This window comes from Zosterops lateralis (genome assembly GCF_965231275.1).
Source record: "Zosterops lateralis genome assembly, chromosome: 30".
NCBI classification, from domain to species: Eukaryota; Metazoa; Chordata; class Aves; order Passeriformes; family Zosteropidae; genus Zosterops; species Zosterops lateralis.
The window spans coordinates 1,266,078-1,284,827 of record NC_139790.1 but is presented as its reverse complement, the minus strand read 5'-3'; the positions used below and the strand labels follow the sequence as shown (position 1 = coordinate 1,284,827).

The 18,750-nt window shown below is 51.7% G+C and overlaps 1 protein-coding gene across 1 annotated transcript; it reads right to left on the bottom strand.

The window, feature by feature from the left end:
* Window positions 1-7,489: 7,489 nt before the first annotated feature.
* ATP6V1B2 (ATPase H+ transporting V1 subunit B2) lies at window positions 7,490-18,513 on the bottom strand (the record flags this gene model as incomplete). Its single annotated transcript, XM_083880559.1, has 14 exons — window positions 7,490-7,891; window positions 8,693-8,822; window positions 10,181-10,285; window positions 10,371-10,453; window positions 11,592-11,742; window positions 12,270-12,393; window positions 13,023-13,120; window positions 14,013-14,114; window positions 14,210-14,349; window positions 14,804-14,881; window positions 14,982-15,075; window positions 15,723-15,821; window positions 16,430-16,485; window positions 18,405-18,513. The coding sequence occupies 14 exons, from the start codon at window positions 18,511-18,513 to the stop codon at window positions 7,755-7,757; spliced, it is 1,506 nt and encodes a 501-aa protein (XP_083736685.1). The 3' UTR covers window positions 7,490-7,754.
* Between the last annotated feature and the right edge of the window lie 237 nt (window positions 18,514-18,750).

Sequence of the window (18,750 nt, the reverse complement as noted above, 5' to 3'; positions counted from 1 at the left end):
CCCACAGCCCACCCTGCACCCACAGCCCTCTCTGCCCTGCACCCTCATCACCCACAGCCCACCCTGCACTGCACCCACTGCACCCACAGCCCTCCCTGCACTGCACCCACAGCACCCACAGCCCTCCCTGCCCTGCACCCACAGCACCCACAGCCCTCCCTGCCCTGCACCCTCATCACCTACAGCACCCACAGCCCACCCTGCACTGCACCCACTGCACCCACAGCCCTCCCTGCACTGCACCCACAGCACCCACAGCCCACCCTGCACTGCACCCACAGCCCACCCTGCACTGCACCCACTGCACCCACAGCCCTCCCTGCACTGCACCCACAGCACCCACAGCCCACCCTGCACTGCACCCACAGCCCTCCCTGCACTGCACCCACAGCACCCACAGCCCTCCCTGCCCTGCACCCACAGCCCTCCCTGCCCTGCACCCACAGCACCTACAGCACCCACAGCCCACCCTGCACTGCACCCACAGCCCACCCTGCACTGCACCCACAGCACCCACAGCCCTCCCTGTGCCCGCCATTCCCAGCTCCCACAGCCCTTTCCCAGCTGCCAGGCAGCAGCTGGATCCAAGAATTCCCAGGAATGTCCCAGCCACGGCCTGACCAAGGGATGGGGTTTGTTTTCACCCCACAGCCTCACACTCACTGGGGTTGTCCCTCCCGGGACCCCCAGCTGCCTTATCTCCTCCCGTGGCCTGATCCCGCCAAGGGAACCTGGATAAAACACCCCAAAAAAAACCACTTTCACCTTAATTTCTACCCCAAAGCTCTTAAAATTTCCTCCTGCCACCAGCGAGTGGCTCCACGGATGATGAGGTGGCACTGCTGGTGACCCTCGTGTCCCCCTGGCTGGGGAGGGAACCAGCAGGACCCAGTTTGTGGGGTGGGGGCTCCAGCTGGGACCCTCCTGTGCCAGTGCAATGATGTTTTTGCTGCAATTTTTTACCCACTGCCCCATTCCAGGGGTCTTAGGGGGAGGGTTTCTTGCACAATCCCAACGCCGCCAATTCAGCCAAGGGCTCCGAGCTGTGCAAAATTCCTCATCCCTCGTGCCATTCCAGCCTGGAAGGGTGACACAAGGAACCAGTCTGTGCCTTCTGCCCGGCCCTGAGCACCCCAGAGCACTGCCCCAGATCTCCTGGCTGGGCCTGGCACTGCCCAGCCTGTCCTGGCACTGCCCAGCCTGTCCTGGTATTGCCCAGGCACTGTCCAGCTGGTCTTGGCACTGTCCAATTTATCCTGGCACTGCCCAGCCTGTCCTGGCACTGTCCAGCCCCTCCTGGCACTGGCCAGCTTGTCCTGGCACTGTCCAGCCAGTCCTGGAGCTGTCCAGATGAGCCTGGCACTGCCCAGTCTTTCCTGGCACTGTCCAGCCTGTCCTGGCATTTCTCAGCCACTCCTGGCACTGTCCAGTCAGTGGCACTGCCCAGCCCCTCCTGGCACTGGCCAGATAAACCTGGCATGGCTCAATCAGTCCTGGCACTTCCCAGCCACTCCTGGTACTGTCCAGCTGAGCCAGGCACTATCCAGCCTGTCCCGGCACTGCCCAGCCCCTGCTGGCACTGTCCAGTCACTCCTGGCACTGCCCAGCTCATCCTGGCATTGCCCAGCTTGTCCTGGCACTGTCCGGCCCCTCCTGGCACTGTCCAGTCTTTCCTGGCACTGTCCAGCCAGTCCTGGAGCTGTCCAGATGAGCCTGGCACTGCCCAGTCTTTCCTGGCACTGCCCAGCCCCTCCTGGCACTGCCCAGCCCGTGGTACTGCCCAGTCCCTCCTGGCATTGCCCAATCTCTCCTGGCCCTGTCCACCCTGTCCTGGCACTGCCCAGCCCCTCCTGGCCCTGCCCACCCTGTCCTGGCACTGCCCAGCCCATCCTGGCCCTGTCCACCCTGTCCTGGCACTGCCCAGCCCCTCCTGGCCCTGCCCACCCTGTCCTGGCACTGCCCAGCCCATCCTCACCCTCATCCCTCCGGAAAAAGCCAAGCTCAGCCTCCCGCCCCAGGGTCAAGCCTTGCCCATCCCTGTGAAGGATATTCTGGAAAACAGAATCAGAAGGACCAGGGATGGCCAGGCCAGGGATGGGGTGAATTTTGTGCATCCCCCAGTCCCAGCCCCACACTGGGGTGGGAGCAGAGCCTTTCCCAACCTCACCCCGGCAATTCCCCCGCTCCTGGTCCTGCTGGTGGCACCGTCCCTTGTCCCCAGCCGTGTCCCCTGGGCCCCCTGTCCCCTCCCCAAGGTGTCAGATGTGATTTCCAGAGGCCTCTCTGTGCTGCCTTTGCACAACTTTGCGCTGTGTGTGCCCCGTTCCCATTTCCAGGTGTGTCACTCCAGGTGGGAGCCCCAGAGCCCCCGACAGAGAATTATTTTTCTGCAGGTTTTCTCTCTCTCTCTCTTTCATTTTGTTGTTGTTATTATTATTATTATTGTTTTGTACGTTCTTTTTCTGGTGACTGATGTAAACTACTGGTTAATTTTATGGGTTTTATTTATAAATAAATTTTTTAAAACTTCTTTGAGCTTCTCTCTCTCTGGGTGCTCTGGTGGTGTTTTTGGGGGGATTTTCCATGGCCTAAAAAACCACCAGAATTTATCACAACCCACCAGGGTCCCCCTCTGGGGACATTTTGCACCTGGCTCTGCTTTTCCCAGCGCAGAGTTATCTCTGCTCTGCAGCTGGGATAAAAAACCAGGGATTGGGGTGGGATAATCCATCCAGCCCTGCTCCCAGCCTGCTCTGTGAAAATTTCTCTGATTTTCACCCCATCCCCTCCAGCCCTGAGCAGGCAGGTCCCAGTCCTGAGGAGCTTTTCCAGGGAAAACAATTCCCGAGGGAGATGTGAAGTGTGACAAACCCGAGGTTGTATTTTGACTATTTCAGTTGTTTTGCTCCAAACCAACTCCACAAAAAAACAAAACAAAAAAACCCCAAAAACCCCCCAAAAACCCCAAAAAACCCAAACCAAAACAAAAGAAAACCACATTTTAAAAAAAACCCAAAAAACCAAAACAAATAAAAACCAAAAAACTCCCCAAAAAATCCAACCCCCCCAAAAAACCCACAAAAAAACCAAACAAAAAACCCATTAAAAAAAACAAAAAAAAACCCCAAAAAAACTCCCAAACCCCCCGCCAAAAAAAAAAAAAAACCCACAAAAACAAACCCACAAAAACAAACCCACAAAAAAAAAAAAAAAAAAAAAAAAAAAAAAAAAAAAAAAAAAGGAAAAAAAACCAGCATGGGGTTAGACAAAGGGTGCAGAAAATGGGGAAAACTCTCCAATTTCTCCAATTTCTCTCATTCTGCCCCATCTGGCTGCCCCCCCAGGGCAGAGGGTGGATCTGGGCACCCCAGAAAAGGCACCAGGCACCTCCTGCTGCTTTCCAGGGAAACCTTGGCTGAGCTCCCGCTCTGCCCCGGGGGCCAGGGAGGGGAGTTTATTTTTAGAGTTTATTTATTTTTAGTTCCTGGTGAGGAGGGAAGGGATAGAAAAGCCTCTGTGCCCTGAGGGTCTGTTGGAGTCCAGGGCTTTAATCTGGATTTTTCTGGGGTCTCTCCTGTCAGAGTCACCCCAGGCCTGGCTGGGGGTGCAGCTCAGCCTGTCCTGGGAATCCAGGACAAGGGAGGAGAGCAGGGAGAGCCCTGAGCTGCCAGTGGTGCCTGGGAGGGTCCCCAGGGGACATCCTTGTCCCCTCAGAGGTCACAGCCCAGGGGACATCCCTGTCCCTATAGAGGTCACAGTTCTGTCCCCATAGAGGTGACACCCCTGTCCCCACAGAGGTCACATCCCTGTCCCCATAGAGGTCACAGCCCTGTCCCCACAGAGGTCACATCCCTGTCCCCACAGAGGTCACAGCCCTGTCCTCATAGAGGTCACAGTTCTGTCCCCATAGAGGTCACAGCCCAGGGGACATCCCTGTCCCCTCAGAGGTCACAGCCCTGTCCCCACAGAGGTCACAGCCCCAAATCCAGCCCCAACCCCAGCCCTAAACCCAGCCCTAAACTCAAACCCAGCCCTAAACTCAGCCCCAACCCCAGCCCTAAACCTAAACCCAACCCCATACCCAAAACCAAACTCAGGCCCAAACCGAAACCCAACCCCAGCCCCAAACCTAAGCCCAACCCCAAACCCAGCCTCAAACCCAACCCCAAACCCAAACCCAGCCCCAAACCCAAACCCAACCCAGCCCTAAACTCAGCCCCAACCCCAGCCCTAAACCTAAACCCAACCCCATACCCAAACCCAAACCCAGCCCCAAACCCAGCCTCAAACTCAAACCCAATCCCAAACGCAACCCCAAACCCAGCTCTAAACCCAAACCAGCCACAAACCCAAACCCAGCCCCAAACCCAAACCCAACCCAGCCCTAAACTCAGCCCCAACCCCAGCCCTAAACCTAAACCCAACCCCATACCCAAACCCAAACCCAGGCCCAAACCGAAACCCAACCCCTACTCCAACCCAAGCCCTAAACCTAAACCCAAACCCAACCCAAACTCAGCCCTAACCCCAAACTTAAACCCAAATCCAGCTCTAAACCCAAACCCAGCTCTAAACCCAAACCTAAACCCAGCCCCAAACCCAATCCAGCCCTAAACCTAAACCCAAACCCAGTCCCAAACCCAGCCCCAACCCCAAACCCAAACCCCTTCGTGGCGCTGCCTGGGACAGGGAACCAAACGAGGACAGGGAACCAAACGCAGCCACCCCGCGCTGCCAGAGCCGGGATTTGGCGTGAATAAAACCCCTCTTTTGATGTGCAAATGAGCCCGGTGGTGCCGGCCCTGCCTCGCATCTGCCACCGGCCCCGAGCCGGTTCTGTCCCCTCCTGTCCCCAAACCGGGGACAGCTGGTGTGTTTGGGACCGCCTGCCATCCCTTGGCTGAGCAGCCCCCGGGCGGTGCTCGTTACTCATTATGGGATTAAAAAAAAAAAAAAAAAAAGAAAGAAAATTTGAATTAAAAAAGCAGTAACGTCCAGAGAGAGGCAGCTGGGAGAGAGAGCAGAGGCGGTACCTGCTGTCCCCGCTGTCCCCCAGGCGGGGCAGGGCAGGGCCAGGAGCTGTCACAGCCCTGCCAGGGGACACCGGGACAGCCCCAAAGCTTTTGTTCATCCTGCAGTAATGAGGAGCAAAGGGGGGAAAGGCTGAGCTGAGCTGCAGGGCCTGGGGAGAGGGGAACAGAGGCTGGGCTGGACAGTCATGGGCTGGGTTTGGTCGTTTCTGGGTTTGTTCAGGTCATTCCTGGGCTTGGATTGGTCATTCCCAGGTTTGCCCATTCCTGGGTTTGCCATTCCTGAGTTGGGTTTGATCCATTCCCAGGTTTGCCCAATTCCTGGGCTGGGTAATTTCTGGGCTTGGTTTGGTCATTCCTGGTTTGTTCAGGTCATTCTGGGGTTTGGATTGGTAATTCCTGGGCTTGGTTTGCCCATTCCCAGGTTTGCCCATTCCTGGGTTGGTTTGGTCACTCCTGGGTTTGGACTGGTCATTTTTCTGTTTGGTTTGGTCATTCCGGGGCTTGGTTTGGTCATTTTTGGGTTTGGTCAGTCTGAGGTTTGCCATTCCTGAGTTGGGTTTGGTCATTTCTGGGTTTATTTTGGCCAGTCGTGGGTTTGGTTTGGTCATTCCCAGGTTTGCCATTCCTGGGTTGGGTCTGGTCATTCCTGGGTTTGCCATTCCTGAGTTGGGTTTGGTCATTTCTGGGGTTATTTTGGCCAGTCCTGGGCTTGGTTTGGTCATTTTTGGGTTTGGTTTAGTCATTCCCAGGTTGGGTTTGGCCATTCCTGGGCTTGGTTTGGTCACTCCTGGGTTTAATTTGGTCACTCCTGGTTTTGCCCATTCCCATTTCCCAGGGCCCTGTGCCAGGCTCAGGCTGTCCCCACCTGGGCCGGGGTCTGTCCCACCCCTGGGGGTCTGTCCCACCCCTGGGACGTGCCCAGGGGTGACAGTGATGCCCAGGGGAGGGGAAGGGTCACACTGAGCCCCCTCCCCACCGCTGCTCACACCCCAAATCCCAACCACACTGGGCCCTAAATCCCATTAAATCTCCAATAATTTAACACTTCCAACCCTCCCCAGCACCAGCAGCCCGTGGAGAGGAGGGAAGTGAGGACAGAGGGGTCACATTCCCTCCAATTTCTGCAAAACCTTTCCCTGTGCCTGAGGCTGAAGGTCAAACCCTCCTCCTCCTCCTCACCCAGGGACAATGTGACCCTCAATCCCCACTGAAATTGCCCCATTCCCATTATCCTAAAAAACACCCCAAACCCCTGCTGAAAACACCCCAAGTCATTTTTTTTTTTTTTTTTACCATCACAGCTCCCGTTTTGTTTGTTCAACACCTTCCATATATATTTAATTTATTTAGAGATTCTTCTACATTAAAGTATTTTCATGCCGACGCTTTCGCCCTCCTCGTCCTGATCTCGTGGGGGAGGGAAAAAAAAAAAAACAAAACAGAGAACTTGGGCACAGCTTTGGGGTGGAATGCACTGGAATAAAATTGCTGTTTGCAGCCACAGAGAACACGGAACAAACCAGAGAACTGCACACACACACACACACACACAGAGGGGAGGGAGACGCTGAAAAAAGCTGGAATTAGCACATTCCAGTCGTGTTTGCACCTTCCCAGACTGTGCAGGGAGGTGTAACACGCCCTGGGTGAGCCAGACCAGAGCTCAGACTCACAGGCAAGCCTGGGAAAAGCATGGAATTGTGCCAGCAGCAGCAGCAGTGGGACAGGAGCCTCGGCTGAACCCGTTTGGAAAAGGAAAAAAACACGGAATTTCCCCAGCAGAGATCACAGAGATTGGGAATGCTGAGGCAAATCCGTGCCTGGAGTGCAAACCACAACAGCTCCAGCCAAAGGTGCAAGCCCAGCGTGCCTGGAGCAGGTTTGAAATATCCTTTCTCACGTTTTTTTGTGAACTCCTGGTGCCTGGTGCAGTGTACAGGTCACGGTTTAAAAGCTGGGGAGGTTTTAGGTTGGTTTTTACCTCTCAGGATCCCCCTCAGCAGCAGCAAAAAGCCACAAATCACCAACAGCTCTGCTGACACTTCTGAGCTGCTGGTTCTGTTTGAATTCCAGAATTTAACAACAAAAAAAAAAGGGTGAAGCAGGAAATTTACTCTGCAAACTTCAATTTAAAAGCTGAAATTCAGTAATTAAATTTTATATCCTGTTATTTTCAGGTAGCAGCTCACTGGCCTTTGTCCTCTGAAAGGAAAAGGACTTTTTCCACCCTCTGCTGGTGGGGAAGTCCCCAGTGTCACCTCCCCTTGTCCTCAGCTCACACAAACCTTTCAGAAAGTGGTTAAAAACCTCACATTTTTTCACCAAGGAATGTCATCCTGCAAAGCCACATTTCCTCTCTCCTGTTTTTTCACCCGTGGGGGTCTGAAAGTGAAAATTTTCAATTTCTCAGCCTCAAAAACCCCCACAAAAAATCTCATCCCAAAGCCTAAAAAACCTCGTGGTGGTGACTTATTGCACATTATTATTATTATTTTTTTTTTAAGAGCTGGGCTAAACACCCTCCTGGAGATGCAGCCTGTGAGAAAAAAGGGATATTTCCCAAACTGGAAAAAAAAACACTGCCACAACCATCACCTGCTGCTGGTTTTGAGCCAGGAAGGGAAGAAATAAAAAAAAAAAACAAAACACCAACACTTGGGAAAAAAAGGGAAAAAATAACAAACCCAGCATCTCACAGAGCACAGAGAGGAATGAGCTGAGTTAGTGCTTGGCATCCCGAGGGTAAAACTCAGCCAGGGTGCTCTGGGGGATCCTCTTGAGCATCTCCTTGGGGAAGATCCTGAGCAGCTGCCAACCGATGTCCAGGGTCTCGAACACCGTGCGGTTCTCGTAGGGACCTGGGGGGGTGGCAGGGAGGGTTTGGAGCTTTCTGGAAAGGTCTGGATGGGTTTGGGGAGTTTTTTGTGATTGGGTGAAAATGGTCTTGTTTTTCTAATTGGGTGAAAAAAGTCTTGTTTTTCTACTTGGGTGAATTTGCTGGCCTTGGGTCAAAAGTATAAATAATACAGGTGTTATTGGGTAATTAGAGCTTAAATAACCTTGGGAAGAGTCAGACTCCATTTTTACCTTCCTTTTTCTGACTTCTTAGTTAGAACTCCTGTAAATAGTTTTACGTTTCTGTGATGGTTCATCCCTACAAACCCCACTTTCCTAAATCCCTGTATTTTCCCCTCACAATTGCCTCTCCCAGTTAATTTTTAATTAATCACTGGTAAGACCCATTGAAGAGGTTTGAGTGCTCTGGCAAAAGGTGGTGACTCAGCCAAGTTTCAGCTTTCCCCACTCCCCTTTTCACCCCAAAATAGCCCTGCCAGTGCTCCCTGTTCCTAAATCACTCCCCTCATTCCTAAAGGTAACTTAAGGGCAGGTAAGCCCTAGAAATCCACATTTGCACCTGGGCTTGGGGCCTGAATAAAACCTTCCTGGGCTTTGGGCTTGAATAAAACCTTCCTGACCTCCAAGTGTGAGTCTGCTCCTTCTTCCAGCCTTCTACCATGTCTCTGTCTGGGGTTTGGACCCACAAATAACTCATTTATTTGGTTATTTGAAGAGCTCAGGAGTAACCACAGGGCAGGGACAGCCAGGGGAGGGAGATGTGGGGCAGGGGAATGTCCTGGGACCAGCCCTGGGATCCTTACCCTGAGCAATGAAGTTCTTCTCGAATTTCTGCAGGAACTCCAGGTACAGGAGGTCGTCAGAGGTCAGGGCCTCTTCCCCCACCACGGCCTTCATGGCCTGCACGTCCTTCCCGATGGCGTAGCAGGCGTACTGTGGGGAGAGAGGTGTGGGAGGGCTGCAGGGCCTCAAACCCATCCCATCCCACCCCTGGCACTGCAGGGATGTTGGTTTGAGGGCTGCCAGGACCCTCAAACTCATCTCATCTGCAGGGACGTGGCTTGAAGGCTGATAGGACCCTCAAACTCATCTCATCCCTCCCCTGGCCATTCCACAGATCTTGGCTTGAGGGCTGGCAGGACCCTCAAAAACATCATCCCACCCCTGACACTGCAGGGATGTTGGTTTGAGGGCCTGACAGGACCCCCAAAAACATCATCTCACCTCTGTCTCTCCAGGGATGTTGGTTTGAGGGTTGACAAGACCCCCAAACTGATCCCATCCCACCCCTGCCTCTCCAGGGATGTTGGTTTGAAGGCTGGCAGGACCCTCAAACTCATCCCACCCTTGCCACTGCAGGGATGTTTTTGGGGGACCCCCAAAAACATCATCTCATCCCACTCCTGCCACTCCAGAAATGTGGGTTTGAGGGCTGACAGGACCCTCAAACTCATCTCATCCTTTCCCTGTCACTCCAGGGATGTGGCTCAAAGGCTGACAGGACCCTCAAACTCATCATCTCATCCCAGCCCTGGCCACTCGAGGAATCTGGGCTTGAGAGAATTTTATCCTGCTTAGCAGCTGCTAATGTTTTTCCCAAGGAAAAGTTTCTCAGGAAAGCTTTTTCTTTAAAAATTATCTTGGCAAACAACTCTCCTTGTCCAGCTGGTGTTTTCTGTTTTTCTGGTTTAACTGGAGGTGAGAGGTTATTAGAGAGGTGTTGATCCTATTCACCAGCCATGTTCAGTCTGTGTGGGAACACCTTATAAAAGGTGGTAAGAATTAGACAACAAAGAGCCTTCTTTTTGTAGACTTTTGCCTTCTGAATTATTGGAGTCTTTTGTGCCCTTCAGTGACACCTCCCACTGGCCCAGGTTATCCCAACTGCCAGGGGTGGAGCAGCCAAAGCAAATCTGGGAATTCCATCTCAGCCCCTCACTGCCCTCACAGCCAGGATTTCCCTCCCAATATCCCATAAAATCTCCCATTTTCCTGTGGGAAGCCATTCCCTGTGTCCTGTCCCTCCATCCCTTATCCCCAGTCCCTCTCCAGCTCTCCTGGAGCCCCTTTAGGCCCTGCCAGGGGCTCTGAGCTCTGCCTGGAGCCTTTCCCTTCTCCAGGTGAACATTCCCAGCTCTGCTGTTCCCTCCTCTCTCCAACCATCAACAATTCCTGTCCAAACTCAAACCCTCTCACTGAAAGCATTAAAGCAGCCTCAGGAAAACATTCTGGATCCCAAATTATCCTTCCCAGGCCCAAATCCCCATCCCCAGAGGGGATTTTTTACCCACCAGCTGGTTGGACACGTCAGCGTGGTCCTTCCTGGTCATCCCCTCCCCAATGGCTGATTTCATCAGCCGGGACAGCGAGGGCAGGACGTTGATGGGAGGGTAAATCTGGGGAGGAAAAACACTCAGGAATTAACAGGAATCCTTTAAAAAAAAGCTGGGATGAGCCTTGTGAGCAGAGAGGAACACACACCTGCCTGTTGTGCAGCTGCCTGTCCACGTAGATCTGCCCCTCAGTGATGTAGCCAGTCAAGTCAGGGATGGGGTGAGTAATATCTGTAGGGAGGGAAAAAAAATAAAAATGAAATTTTTTTTTTATAAGATTTTCAGCCTTTTTATATTTATCTTAGCACTGAGCTGCTGCAGCTTTTTGTTGCCAGGTGATTTCAGCAATTGTTCCCTGCACAAATCCCGAGTGCTCTTGGATCAGGGATATGAGTGTGAGCAGCTCAAGGGGGAAAAACCATTTTGATCAGAAGATAAAAAAAACTGGGATACTAAGGGACCTTCAAGGCCACAGGAGTCTTGCTGGAACCCTGGAAGAGGCTGAGAATTTCAGCCTTTCTGTGTTAAAAGGTGCTGCCCCTCAAGCAAACACCACATTTAATTTGAGGCTTTGAACAGGCTCCCAAAATTGAGTGACAGCTCCCAAAATTTGAGGGGTTTCCCCCGTGTGCCCTGGACTCTCCAACACCTCAAGTGTTGGGGAAGATGAATCAGGGAAACCTTACAAATATGATTTTTTAACAAAAAAAAATCTGAAAATATGAAACCTAAAATGGAAATAGAAATGAAAGGCTACTTTGAGTTGTAGGATACTGAGCCTTAGTTACTCTATAACCTGAAAACAACAGCCTGGGCAGCTGGAGGAGAATCCCTTTGGATTGAACAATCCCCTTCTGCTGCCTGAGGGTTCCAAAGGTCAATGTGGCAAAAGAGAAAAGTCTAAAGAGTAGTTTTTAAGAGTTTAAAATGTAACACGGTGCGGGAATGTAGCAGTTCTTATAGGCTGTGTGGAGATTCTATAGGATGTTGTGTCTTGTATTGGTTGGTCACTGTAAATTAGAATATTCATCACAAAAAGAGATATAATGGATTGGAACAGGGACGTGGCTCTCTTCCTCCTACTCTTGTCTGCTCTCTCTTGCTCTCTTACCTCTGCTCTCTGAGACCTGCCACTTTGCTCTCTCACTCCCTTCTCTCTCACCTCTCACCCTCTTGTTCTCTCTCCCTCTTTCTTTGTGACTTCCCTCCAGCCCAGGCTGGTGGCTGAAGGCAAAGCCCTTTTTACCCACAACCCTTGCAATAAACCCCCTAAAACATCTCAGGTCAGCAGAGTTCCTTCTCCCAGCCCTCCACCAACACTCCAACACCCCAAGGGTGGGATTTTGAGGCCCCCCAGGCTGTGACTCACCGTCGTTGGGCATGGTGAGGATGGGGATCTGGGTGATGGAGCCGTTCCTGCCCTCCACGCGCCCGGCGCGCTCGTAGATGGTGGCCAGGTCAGTGTACATGTAGCCAGGGAAGCCACGGCGCCCAGGCACCTCCTCCCGGGCTGCTGACACCTGGGGAGACACAGAAACATCCCTCAGGACTCAGAGTCTGCACAGGTTTAGGGCACTGAGTGTTTAAAGAATCTTTTCCTGCCAAGTGCAGCCACACAAAGTCCCCTGGGGTGTTTGTCAGCACGGCCGTGGGTGACAGGACAAGGCAAATCCACAGTGAGGGTATCAAACTGCTGATGGATGGAATTATGGGTGGTTTAGGAACTTAAATATGGTCCAGTGTCACCCCTGCCATGGCAGGGACACCTCCCACTGTCCCATGTTGTTCCAAACCCCATCTCACCTGGCCTTGGACATTTCCAGGTGGAAATGACAATTCCACTAAATGGAATAAATTGTGGAAATGACAATTAACACTAAAATAAATCCCAGCCAATCAAGGATCAAGTGAAACCCTCACTGGCTGTTCCCCACCACTCCAATGAATATCAAACTCCAACAGCTTGAGCGGCAGCTTCGCTCCTCGCTTCACACCACCCCCCTTCTGCCAATAAAGACATTAATTAACACCTTTAATGACCACACACCTCTCTGAGAGCCTCAGCGTAGGAGCTCATGTCTGTCAGGATGACCAGCACGTGTTTCTCACACTGGTAGGCCAAGAACTCTGCCGTGGTCAGGGCCAGGCGGGGCGTGATGATCCTCTCGATGCTGCAACAGAGCCAGGCCTCGGTCAGCCAGGGACACCTGGGGCTTCCAGCAACAACTGCAGCAGCAGCAGCGCAGCTGGAGCACTGCAGGTGGAGCAGGGGCAGTGCAGCTGGAGCTGCTCCTCCAGGATTTCAGCTGCTGTTCCACCACCATTTCACCTTCACCACCACCATCACCCCACCATTTCACCTTCACCACCATCACTCCATCTGCACCTTCACCACCATCACTCCATCTGCACCTTCAGCACCACTCCACCTGCAGTTTCACCATCATTCCACCACCACCATTCCACCAGCAGCTTCATCACCACCACTGCAGCTCCACCATCATCATTCCACCTGCACCACTCCCCCTGCTGCTCCACCAACACCACTGCAGTTCCACCACCAACACTCCCCCTGCAGTTCCACCACCACCACTCCCCCTGCAACTCCACCTCCACCATTCCACCTGCAACAACTCCACCATCACCACCACTGCAGCTCCACCATCATTCCATTTGCAGCTCCACCACCACTCCCCCTGCCACAGAACCCCACCAGAGGTGACACCTGCAGGACACCAGCAAAGCTCCATCCCCCAGAGCTGGTTTTGCTCCCCCTCCTCAGGGAAGGCCCCCCACTCACGTGGGGTCATTGGCCAGGTTCAGGAACAGGCACACGTTGTCCATGGAGCCGTTCTCCTCAAAGTCTGACTTGAAGAACCGGGCGGTTTCCATGTTCACCTAAAGCACAGCTCTGGGTTTAACTCGGCTCATTTTGCATCTCATTAAGGGCTGATGAGCTCATTAATAACCCCCACAGCAAAGATCTGCATCCACCAAGTTCCTTCACACTCCCAGAGTGAGCAGTTTGTGTGTGGCCCTGATTTTTAGCCTTCTGATAATTGTTTACATGTTTCTTCTGCAGTTTCTCAAAACAAAAGTCGATTGTTTTCATATTTCTCTGTGATGGACTTCTGGATTGACCCTTGAGAGCAGAGAGGTGTTCTTCCTGTCCCCCCAATCCTTAATCAAATATTCCAAATCCTATTTAAACCCCAAATCATAATAAACTGCCTCTTCTTTTCCTCACTTCACCCTGACTGGTGAGTGTGTGGTTCTTTCATGTCCCTGACAGTGACATTTGTGGAGTTTCCAGGCTGGAGATCAAGTCTGAGACACTTTACCCTGATCAGCCAGGCTTTGTCAGACTCATGGGATGGTTTGGGTGGGAAGGGACCCCAAAAACCCCTCCAGTGCCAGGGGCAGGGACATTTCCCATCATCCCAGGGAGCTCCAAGCCTTATCCAACCTTGGACACCTCCAGGGATGGGGCAGGTTGTTCCAGAGGAACATTCCAGCATTTGGGATTTTCACCCACCCTTTAATCCCACACACACACAAAACCTGCCCAGATTTTTGGATTTTCACCCACCCTTTAATCCCACACAAACACAAAAAACCTGCCCAGATTTTTGGATTTTCACCCACCCTTTAATCCCACACAAACACAAAAAACCTGCCCAGACTTTGGGGATTTTCACCCACCCTTTAATCCCACATAAACAAAAATCCTGCCCACACTTCAGCCCCTCTCAGGACCTCAGAAATTATTCCCCCAGCCCTGTGGTCTCACCCCCATGGCAGCAAAGACAATGGCAAAGTTCTCCTCGCTGTAATCCATCACATCTTTGGATTTCTTCACCAGGCCGGCCTGCCGACAGATCTGAGCTGCAATCTAGGCAAGAAACATCCCAGGGTTTGAGTTTGACGCCCAAAATTCAATGTAATTTTGAATTTTTTGAGCTCCCAGCAGGTTTTAGAGGGCCTCACCTCGTTGTGGGGCAGCCCAGCAGCTGAGAAAATGGGGATTTTCTGGCCCCTGGCGATGCTGTTCATGCCGTCTATGGCTGAAATGCCAGTCTGGATCATTTCCTCGGGGTAGATGCGACACTGGGGGTTGATTGGCTGCCCTGTGGGGGTTTTTTTGGAGAGAATAAACACAGTGTTACTCCCTGGATGTGCTGGGAGTTTTATCAAACACCTCCTGATAAAGGGCTAAAAACCCCACGGTGACAATGACAAACCTGGTCACACCTGAGCCTTTCAGAGCCCCAAAACTCTGGTGTTAAATATTCTTATTAGTGGTGAAAATGATTGAAAACTCTGCCAGGTGAGCAGCATTTCACCTTTAGGTGTTGTAGAATTAATTCTATAAATCATAAACGTTGCAGGAAGTTTTTTTTTTTTTTTGCTCCCTCATCTCCCTGCACTGGGGGTAATTTAATTAAAATTTGATGAAAAATGTGCTCAAAAATGAGATGAAGCTCCTCCCAAATATGTTTTAAACCAAATATATAAATCCAGAAAGGTGAAAACACACCAGGTTTGACTTCACACCCCCTGAGAAAAGGATTAAAAACAAACCCATGATGTCCAGGAAATCCTCAGCCAAGACAATGGGGCCTCTGTCTATGGGTTTCCCTGATCCATTGAACACTCTGCCTGTGGAAACAAGGAAAATAAAATGAGAATTTTGGTGAAGAGCAGCTCATTTTGCAGCAATCTGTTGGCTCCACACACCCAGAGGTCCATCAGTGCTCACCCAGCATGTCCTCAGAGACTGGAGTCCTCAGGATGTCCCCTGTGAACTCACACGAGGTTTTCTTGGCATCAATCCCTGAAGTGCCTTCAAACACCTGCAAATGCAGCAGGAAAAAAAAAAAAAAAAAAACAACAACAACAAAAAAAAAACCACAAAAAATAAATCACAGCACGAAAATTTTGTGCTTCACAAAGTAATTTCTGAATTCTGCTCCACCTCCAGGCACAGGAGCTGCTCTGGGAAAGGGCTTTGAGAGCTTTAAAAAAAAAAAAAATCATGAATTTTACCACCAACCAACACCAAACCTGGTGTAATTCCTTCGATCTCAAGTGTTTTTCCCCTGCCAAGTCTTTCAGACAAAATAATGTGAACGAGAAAAACAAATATTTGTCCTATTTTTAGGACAAATATCAGCAGCCACTTGGCACAGGGCTGGTCTGGAATCCAATAAATTCCAGAGGATTTCCTTGAATCCAGCAGGAAATGAATTCAGTGGGGTGGAAATTATTCCAGAGAGGGTGGAAATAAATCCATAAATCCAGGGAAGGTGGAAATGAACCCAGGGAAGGTGGAAATAAAAAAGTCACTGTGAACTATCAGAAATCCCCTAAAATTACCTCGGAATAAGCAGCTGATTTGTTGTTTTCATTTAAAAAACACACCTCCAGCCAGGTTTGGTTTGGTTTGGTTCAGGGCTCCCCCTGATCAATAAATGATGAGAAAAGAGCCTCCTGCTCCTACCTGCACCACAGCTTTGGAGCCACTGACTTCCAGGACCTGCCCACTCCTCCTGGTGCCATCAGGGAGGGTGAGGTGCACGATCTCGGCGTATCTGGGGAACTGAGAGGGGAAAAGGCATCAAATTCCAGCCAGAAAACAAAAATCGCCAGCCACAAATCTGGAAAATACTCAGGTTTTAAGGGTAATTTTATCAACAGAATGAAACTCCTTCCCAGAGTATGAAATTTCCCAGGTTAAAGTTGGTTTCTTATAGGAATAAATAATATTTGCAGGGTTGGAGCTGCCAGAATCAGTTCTAGTTCCAAACAGCCTCTGACAAGAAGAAAAAAAAAAAAACCTGCAGCAGGTTTTGGCCTTTAAGAGAAGCCTGAGAAGGAGCCAGGAGTGTGCAGAGCTTCCTCCTCCAGAGCACTGATGTGGAAATAGAAAAGTTGGGAACAAAATAAACCTTTTAAAGGCCAAATCTGGCTCCTCTCAGCTCAGAATTTAATCCACGTTCCAGACGGTTGGTAAAACTCAAACTCTGTTTTCCTTTTTTTTTTTTTTTTCCCCATCAACTCTCCCTTTCCTCCAGCTTTGGAGGAAATTCCCACACTCTCATTTATCCCCTTTATCAAAATCCCTCTGGGGGGATTTCCCAGCAGTCAGGATTTCATTTTTTCCCAGTTTTTCCTCCAAAAAAGCTTCATGCAAAGCTGAGAATTTACCTTAACCTGGTCCAGGATGACCAGGGGCCCGTTCACACCCGACACAGTTTTATAAGCTGCAAAAAAAACCCAAAAAACACAAGTCAGGAATGAGGAACTTCCTCAGGAACATCCCACAGATCATTTTTCCTGCTCTTTCCCATCACCAGGCTCAGATCTGGGGCTGATTTCTGTTTATTAGGAACAGGACTGGGTGTCCAATATTTTCCTAGAAGTGACTCTGATGTGATTTTGGTGTTTTCTGTGACTCCAAGTGAGGAATTTTGCTGTCAGCTCAGGGAAAAAAGCATCACTGAGCCCCAGCAGGAGGAAATCCTGAGTCAGAGCCCCCTCAGGACCACCAGGAGCAGCTGGGGCTGTGCCCAGGAGGGGAAATGGGACAGAGGGATCAGGAATTCCAGAGGATCAGGAATCCCAGAGGATCAGGAATCCCAGAGGATCACCAGGAGTGGCCTGGCAGCTCCCCAGGGGTTTGTCTGCACTGTCAACAGTGCCGTGTTTACCCGGCAATAAAACAGTGAAACTGTTGCAATGCTGGCTCTTAAAGGGCAATAATCGAATTGCCCCAGGCTCCGAGCTGGGGTTTAACTCGATTCCTCAGTTTTACTCCTAAAATTCTCCTGAGACAGAACCCTGGGCCCTCATTGCTGCTGTGCCCTGGGCAGGGAGAGGGGCCTGGGGTTATCCAGGACAGGAATCAGCTCAGAAATCTCCCAAAGGATTAAATCAGCCCAGAGATCCCTGAGGGTTTAAATCAGCTCAGAGACCCCTGAGGGTCTGAATTAACTCAAGAGGGTCTGAATCAGCCCAGAGACCCCTGAGGGTTTAAATCAGCCCAGAGGGTTTAAATCACCACAGAGATCCCTGACGATTTAAATCAACCCAAAGGTTTAAATCAGCCCAGAGATCCCTGAGGGTTTAAATCAGCCCAGAGACCCCCAAAGGTTTAAATGAGCCCAGAGACTCCTGAGGATTCAAATCAGCCCAGAGATCCCTGAGGGTTTAAATCAGCCCAGAGGGTTTGAATCAGCCCAGAGACCCCAATGGTTTAAATCAGCCCAGAGAATCCTGAGGATTTAAATCAGCCCAGAGACCCTCGTGGGTTTAAACCAGCTCAGAGACCCCTGAAAGTCTGAATCAGCCCAGAGAATCCTGAGGATTCAAATCCACCCAGAGATCCCCGAGGATTTAAATCAGCCCAGAGATCCCCGAGGGTCTGAATCAACTCAAAAGGGTCTGAATCAAGTCAAGAGTGTCTGACTCAGCCCCGGGGCAGGGCAAAGCCGCCCTGGCCGAGCCGCCTCACCCGTGACAGTCCCATGAGCTCTCCCTCCCTCCTCCTTCCTCAATTCACCTCCGGGATGAGCCAAAAGCGACCCGGAACATTTTCCATCCCCCAGCTCGGGGAAAATCCACACGGAAAAACTTAAATTGACCTTGTGTGTGCCCCTGCCAGGAGCCTGTGCTGCAGAGTAAAGCCCTGGGATTGCAGAGATGGTTTTGGCTTCTAAACCTGATGGGATTTATTTCCAAAGGATTCGTGACTCAGAATCCGCCGGGGAAGCACCTTGAAGGTCCTGCTGCTATTCAGGGCACAAGTAAAGCTAATTTATGGAATTACTGCCAGAAAAACCACCTTTACACGCTCTGATTCCTCCCCACCGTGTTCCCACAAGGGGATTTTACCCAAATTCCGCATTTCCCCTTTTTCAGCCGATTTCTCAAGAACAGCCTCCACCATCTGCAGTTCCCAGCACAAACATCATGAAGGCCACGGCCCGGGCCGTGTCACCGCTTCCGGAATTAATTATGTTGGCTAATTTGGTTAATTAGAGCCTGCTCTGAGCGGGGGGCGAGCCCTGGGCTGCGGCCTGCCGGGGCAGAACCGGAGCCGGCTCAGACCGATCCCCCCCGCTCCCCGCAGCCCCCCGGCTCCCCACAGCCCCCCGTGTCTCCGCGCGGGTCCTGCACTCACTGAGGCGCGGCTGGGACAGGAAATCGCGGGTCAGGGCCGCCGCCTGTTCCCGGGGCCCGCCGGGCCCGGCCCCGTTCACGGCCCCGCGCAGCGCCCGCACCGCCGCCATCTTGGACCGGCTGTGAGGGGAGAGCAGGGCGCATGCGCTGTTATAGCGGGGAGCGGGGTCACGCCCACGCACGTAGGGGACACGCCCACGCACGTACGGGACACGCCCATGCACGTACGGGACACGCCCACGCACGTACATGACACGCCCACCACTGTGGGCGGGGCCGGAGCTGTCCCAGGTCCTGAAAGGGGAAATGGAAGAGGAGGAGGAGGAGGAAGGAGAAGAGGAAGGAAA